The sequence below is a fragment of the Mercenaria mercenaria genome, chromosome 6 (assembly GCF_021730395.1).
Source record: "Mercenaria mercenaria strain notata chromosome 6, MADL_Memer_1, whole genome shotgun sequence".
In the NCBI taxonomy this organism is placed as follows: Eukaryota; Metazoa; Mollusca; class Bivalvia; order Venerida; family Veneridae; genus Mercenaria; species Mercenaria mercenaria.
This window is the reverse complement of record NC_069366.1, coordinates 25,863,618-25,871,345: the sequence shown is the minus strand read 5'-3', so window position 1 is coordinate 25,871,345 and position 7,728 is coordinate 25,863,618. Positions and strand designations below refer to the sequence as shown.

Sequence of the window (7,728 nt, the reverse complement as noted above, 5' to 3'; positions counted from 1 at the left end):
TCTATTTTCGATCTGTCCTTGGTCCGAGATAGGCAAAAGGAGTATAATAATATTTTCATAAACTTACATTTCTAATTAACTTTTTCGCAAAAGTGTACTTATCATGCTATCTTTGACACCCTTAAAATAAGAGTGTTTTATATTCATATTTCCCTAAGCAATATATTTTTATTAAATTAATAATTAATATGCTAAAACGCTAACTTGGGACGGGCAACAAATTTCATAAATACTTCCAGTGCACGTATAGACCTTTCGGCTGTACTACACAACCTAGTGTCACATCGTTAGGTGTGAAATAACACCACCATTAACAGAGCAGTCCATTCTGTTGAGTGAAAGTATCCTGCAAACTGCTATCCTCGTTCTGTTACGGTACCGACTGCCGAACGTATTACTCTTGAATTGAATGTGATTCAAATATCTAGTTATTTTAGGTCGTTGCTTATGTCAAGTGCAATACTTCTTCAATATAAAACTTTTGCTTCTACTTTTGTAATAATGAAAATAAAATATACATAAATTTGCTTTAATAAGAAGGGGGTGACGGTATTACCATTTCGTAATTATATAGCCTTCCGTCCGGTAATTTTCGTGTGTATCCCGTACAGAACGTCGAATCCGGCTATTTCCGCTTTGGCCGGGCCGGGCCGTCCGGGTTTTATTAATAACCGTCAAATTTGACCTAATCGAGTACACCTATGTCTTGCATTGAAAATGTGAAATTACGTGTGTTTTTTTTTACCTTATTTGACATATCTTTTAAATGATTTAAGTATTTTTGTTGTAAATCTGATATAATGTCAAGTAGAGCTTTAAGAAAACTTCAAGGTAATGATTTAGGTGCGTTAGAATTGCCCGAGAATCTTTCAGAGGAGGACACAGATGTTCAACCTCAGCAGAATCGGTCCAAGAAAAACAAGAAAAAGAAACCAGCCGTTGAAAATCTTTTTGAATTAGTAAGTGTTGACTTATGATAAGGTCTTATCATACAGGATCAATGTCTAGCATCTCCATCATTTTTGTAACCTACCTATGAGGCTGAAAAACACAAGTTTTGAACAGGTCTGTACAGTACAGTCCAAATAATAGGACGTTTCGGATTTCTGACAGCCTGATAATTAACTTTTGTCTGTCGCTGTCCCGTCACATCACATCCTAGCCTTACTCTTTTGGCTTATCTGGTTTACTTATTTTATGATCTGCTATTTTATAGTTGTCATCCCTGTGCAAAGTCAAAGGGCTCTTTGATAATGATATATAGAGGGAAGTGGCTATTCCTATGGTCCCGTACGAATAGCCTCACAGCTATTCCTACGGCTCACTCCCGAAGAATATTCCTGCGGCTCCTAAAGACCAGTTATGTAAGTCCCATCTTGTATTGCAATGTATCTGAATTAATTCAACTGTATATTTTCGAACCGCCTTTCCATATGAGTCTGGAACGTGGCATATTTACAGATTATCTGTAAATTTACCAGATAATTCTATTATTTTTACAGATTTTTCGATCTCTAAATATACAGATCAAAAAATGTTTTTGAAAACTTCTAAAGTCATACTTGGACGCAAAATTGCAGCTTGAATAACTGATTTACTTAAGGTACTGATAAATAAAGGTCAACTGTAACTTTCAGTCATTTCGGTTGACTTTGATTTTTGGAAATGCCAAAAATTTAAAGTCAAATAAAATGGCTGAAACTCACAAATGATGTTAATTGTGCATACTAAAATAATCCAATTAATTTAAAGCTGCTGGGGTTTTAATTCTGTAAATGTATTTCACAATTTTCATACACACAATTCTGTAAATTTAACATATCGAAAAATCTGTAAATTTATAGATATTTTTAAATTTTTACAGATAATCTGTAAAGTACGCACTTTCCTAGACCTGATATTCGAAATCACTTCCTGATCTCTCGATGTGATAGTGAAAAGTAAACAATTTCTTCCGAAAATAATACATTTGAATTAGTTAAGTACAATACAATCAAAATGGACATACAAAATGTCTTTTAGATCCCGTAGGAATAGCTACTTACGGGCTATTTCACTATTCATACGGGAGAAGAGACCGTAGGAAATACCTGTGTGGCTATTCTTACGGGACGTAGGAATATATAGAGACTATAACGCCCTCCACGCACAACCCGCTTCTATGTGTATATATCCAGTGACACAAATCGAGTCGCTAACTTTGGAGGCTTCAAATACATATTTCAGCCTAGTTCTTCACACCAAAGATTACATGTCTGGAAATCTCATTCCAAATACAACCATTATATCCTGGTTGTAACTAATGAGAAAACCTCCATTTTGTAGGCAAAACACTTTTAAACTCCATGTATGTCAGCGTGTTTTCCACTTACACTGTTAAATTTCTTCCTCAGTCATGTAAAGCTCTATGTGTGTGTTTATCGTGTATCTATTGGTTTATTTTTAAACCTCTCTCGCTTGATGAATGTAAAACTATAAATCATGAAGTTTAAATTGCGTCGATTTCCACCACAGTTTTGATCCTAACTACTTGAGACGTAGATTCAGATATACGGTAAATGTCAGTCTGTGAAATTGGTCTGCGTTGCAGGACTATCAATTCAAATCACTTGCCCCTCATCAATGTGGGTTCGACCCTCACTCGGGGCGTTGAATTCTTCATGTGAGGAAGCCATCCTGCTGGCTTATGGAAGGTTGGTGGTTCTACCCAGGTGCCCGCTCGTGATGAAATAATGCACGGAGGGGCACCTGGGGTCTTCCTCCACCATTAAAGCTGGAAAGTCGCCATATGACCTATCATGTGTCGGTGCATTGAATCCAAAAAAAAAAAGGGCTATCAATAAAAGTGTCATCCTTCTACGCCTTACTGGTATCTGCACTTTACTGTTAGGAAAATGAAGACAATAAAAAATCCAAAAAGTCATAAAATACTAGTTAGATATTAAACATTAATGTTCATTTAGAAACTTCAAATGGGTTGAAGATACCTCATAATTTTAAATATTAAGAGACTTAAATCTTCGGAAATATGATGTGAACAGGTCAGGGTTGGCCGGAATTTCCCATAGGCGGGAATTTCAGCCAGTATTTACTGGGAATTCCTGAACTGGAAAATACTCCTAAAATTGCAAAAAGTGGGAAATACTGCAAAAATGACTCCAAAATTCAAAGAAAATCCTGTTGTTTTTTTTTGACAAAAACATCAAGTAACTGAGTGATAATTGATATTTAAATGAACACTTGCATTTACTGTACAAATACTACAGTAGTACTTAGCACACACATCTGATACAGCTCACTGTTGAGAAATGGCCGTTCAATTTTACATAGTTCAACAATCATAAGACACAATGATGTCAAAAAATCATCATACAGAACCTAGGTTGCATTTTCACTATCAAATGATGAACTTATGTGTGAACTAAAGCTATGTATTTGAATTTCACTGCAAGTATAAAGCATAGCTGAATAAATGTTAGGGCTGAGTATCATGTTTTCTTGAATTAATTTCGTCTTTCAGTTAAAATAACCATAATACACTGTAATATTTATTTTGCGTCAGCAAGACTACAACAAAGGAACATCAGCTCTTACACTCGTTTACAACCGACTATGATAACAGTAGTTATCAGTATCAACAAAAAAGAGAATAAGTGTAGGAATGATCCAAGTTGTAATAGCAGCCTTCAGACACATTACTCTATATTCAAATGATAATAAAATATGTATAGATGTCTGACAACAATGCTTGAAGGGTTGTTATTATATAAGAAAATATGTGTGCTAGAACACAAACATAAGGTAATTATAAGACATTTATTTAGCTAGTTAAAGGTTTTTCAGAGAAATAAATTGACTTTTGTAATGATTTACTGAAATAATACAAACAATAATTGCTATTAAGTTGTTTGTAACATGTGATACTTCAACACCAGTGCCTGAGGCATAGTGTATTATTGTCACTGATCCATGTCTAGGGGGTATTGCGCAACCCGCAATGTGACGTCAGAAAAATGAATTGTTTATATAATAACACACAATGTTTCAGTCTTATTTGAAAAATTGGGCCATGTTAATGATAGAACCCTAAGCTTTTCTCACCAATAATTTCCTTGTTCGACTTAATAGAGAGAAAGAGAGAGAGATTGGGTAATTACTTTATAATCCCAAACACTGACAAGCGAATACTGCGGCATTAGTGCAACTAGCGAGCATGGCGAACTCTTTCACAGGAGGGCATTCTTATATATAGACTACGGACTTATGTAGCTGAGCCAATGTTTCCTCCAAGGAGCGCGCATAACCGTGTATCGGTGCAAGAAACCATGCTAAGACGATGACGAGTGACAGCCGATGGCGTCTCCTCCACCATCAAGGCTTATGGAAGGTCATGGTTCCAACCAGGTTGCCCGCTCGTGATGAAATAAGGCATGGAGGGGCACCTAGGGTCTTCCACCATCTAAAGCTGGAAAGTCGCCATATGACCTATTATTGTATCGTAGTGATGCTAAACCCAACAAAAAACATATTTGAGCCGTGCCATGAGAAAACCAACATAGTGGGTTTGCGACCAGCAAGGATCCAGACCAGCCTACGCATCCGCGCAGTCTGGTCAGGATCCATCTGTTCCTAACAGTTTCTCCAATTCCATAGGCTTCCAAAAGCGAACAGCATGGAATCCTGCCAACTGCGCGGCATGCGCAGCTGTCTGGATCCTTGCTGATTGCAAAGCCACTATGTTGGTTTTCTCATGGCACAGTTCATTTTATATCATGTATATTGATTGATTTTGCTCCTGATTTGTAGCTAAATGAAGCTGAAGATCAGCTACCAGAAGATGATGGGAATGTATCTGAAGAAGTTGATACCAAGCCAGACATAGTCATAAACCAGACAAGCAAACAAAAGAAAAAGAAGAAGAAAAGGAAAAAGGGAAAAGAGAAGGAAGTTACTGAGGCTGAGAATTCTGCAAAAGACGTAAGTTGACAATATAGGGAAAATCTTTTCTGAAGTAATAAAAGTTTTGTTTCCTCGTTCTATAACATAAAACTGAAAGCAGCTGATCAGGCCAAAGATCACAGGTTAGAATGCTGTGGTAGAATGATTATGATTTTTAAAACTCTTCTGTAAAATTAACTAGAGATTTCCAGTGCTAGCCCTGGCCATTATAAATTAATAGCCACTTTTTTTTCAGGGAAAAAATTAATAGACAAACTTGGCTTGTGTGTTATTCGCATGTGCTTTCGCATTTCAATAAAAAATATAAACAATTTTATAACTATTTATTCTTTTTTTGTTCATGGACCACTTCAACACACCTTATTTTTCAATTATCATTATTCATGGTTATCAAAAGTCATAAAACAGTATGTACTTATTAAACAAAAAGGAATAATGTTTTTTTAGCTCACCACCTGTCACATAGTGACAAGGTGAGCTTTTGTGATCACCCTTCGTCCGTCGTCCGTCGTTTGTGCGTCCGTCCGTCCGTCAACAATTTCTTGTCTGCGCGATAGTGGTTTCATTTATGATTTTATTTTAACCAAACTTGCACACAACTTGTATCACCATAAGATCTCAGTTCCTTTCTTGAACTGGCCAGATCCCATTATGGGTTCCAGAGTTATGGCCCCTGAAAGGGCCAAAATTAGCTATTTTGACCTTGTCTGCACAATAGCAGCTTTATTTATGATTTGATTTTAACCAAACTTGCACATAACTTGTATCACCATAAGATCTTGGTTCCTTTTTTGAACTGGCCAGATTCCATTATGGGTTCCAGAGTTATGGCCCCTGAAAAGGCCAGAATTAGCTATTTTGACCTTGTCTGCACTATAGCATCTTCATTTATGATTTTATTAGTCCCCTACTGGTTGAAAACCAGTTTCGGGGACTATAGGAATGCACTTTTCCGTCATTCCGTCCGTCCGTCCGTCCGTCCGTCCGTCCGTCCGCAATTTCGTGTCCGGTCCATAACTCTGCCATCCATGAAGGGATTTTAATATTACTTGGCACAAATGTTCCCCATGATGAGACGACGTGTCATGCGCAAAACCCGGACCTCTAGCTCAAAGGTCAAGGTCACAATTGGAGGTCAAAGGTCAACAGGGCTTTTTTCCTGTCCGGTCCACAACTCTCCCATCCTTGAAGGGATTTTAGTATTACTTGGCACAAATGTTCCCCATGATGAGATGATGTGTCATGCGCAAATCCCGGACCCCTAGCTCAAAGGTCAAGGTCACAATTGGAGGTCAAAGGTCAACAGGGCTTTTTTCCTGTCCGGTCCATAACTCTCCCATCCATGAAGAGATTTTAATATTACTTGGCACAAATGTTCCCCTTGAGGAGACGACGTGTCATGCGCAAAACCTGGACCCTTAGCTTAAAGGTCAAGGTCACAATTGGAGGTCAAAGGTCAACAAGGCTTTTTTCCTGTCCGGTCCATAACTTTCCCATCTATGAAGGGATTTAATATTACTTGGCACAAATGTACCTCATAATAAGACGATGTGTCATGCACAACTTTCAGACCCTAGCTCAAAGGTCAAGGTCACACTTAGCAGTCAAATGTTAACATAGCATGAACAGGGTCTGTTTCGTGTCCGGTCCATAACTCTGACATTCATTAAGGAATTTTAATATCACTTAGCACAAGTGTTCCCCATGATGAGACGACGTGTCATGCGCAAATCCCAGACCCCTAGCTCAAAGGTCAAGGTCACAATTGGGGGTCAAAGGTCAACAGAGTTTTTTTCCTGTCCCGTCCATAACTCTGCCATCCATGAAGGGATTTTAATATTACTTGGCACAAATGTTCCCCATGATGAGACAACATGTCATGCGCAAAGCCCAGACCCTTAGCTCAAAGGTCAAGGTCACAATTGGAGGTCAAAGGTCAATAAGGTTTTCGCCCTGTCCGATCCAGAACTCTGTCATCCATCAAGGGATTACAATATTACTTGGCATAAATGTTTCCCATGATGAGACGACGTGTCATGCGCAACACCCAGTACCCTAGCTTAAATGTCAGGGTCACACTTTGAGATCAAAGGTCAAGAGGATTTTTTTCCTGTCCGGTCTATAACTTTGTCATGCAAAGCAGGATTTAGATATCAGTTGGCACAAATATTCCCCTGGATGAGACAACATGTCATGCGCAAGAACCAGGTCCCTAGGTCTAAGGTCAAGGTCATATTTAGAGGTCAAAGGTCAAATTCAAGAATGACTTTGTACGGGACATTTCTTCTTCATGCATGGAGGGATTTTGATGTAACTTGGACCAAATGTTCACCACCATGAGGCACCCTTGTTTTTAGAATTACGTCCCTTTGTTGTTACTATAAATAGATTTTATTGGTAACTTTTTTATTACTGGCGGTAGAGAAAATCGAGACCACTTTCTGTGGTACAGCATGCATGTTACATCCAATTTTTAGGTGTATTTTGACCTATCTCTACCTGGTAAAGAGTTTCTTGTGGACTTGTATTATATAGATTTTTTTTTTTTTTTTTTTTAAAAGATTAATTTCCCTTTGTTGTTACTATAAATAACTTACATGATAACATTTTTATAATCAGCCCAAAAAATTCAATATGAAAACAACTGTAGGTTTTTATATATATAAATTTTAATCCAAGTGTTTTGTTATAACATATTGTATATATAGTACAATATTGTTTATACATCATTGACAGATATCAGTTCATTATGTTATACTGCAGTAGAGA

At 37.5% G+C, this 7,728-nt stretch overlaps 1 protein-coding gene across 1 annotated transcript in view; it reads left to right on the top strand.

The window, feature by feature from the left end:
* The first annotated feature begins 679 nt into the window (after positions 1-679).
* LOC123549359 (transcription factor 25-like) overlaps positions 680-7,728 on the top strand; it is a 64,533-nt gene continuing 57,484 nt past the window's right edge. The window contains exons 1-2 of the mRNA XM_045337387.2: positions 680-959; positions 4,807-4,977. Of these exons, the coding sequence (XP_045193322.2) occupies positions 801-959; positions 4,807-4,977 (330 nt within the window). The 5' untranslated portion in view covers positions 680-800. The remainder of the gene's footprint in view (positions 960-4,806; positions 4,978-7,728) is intronic.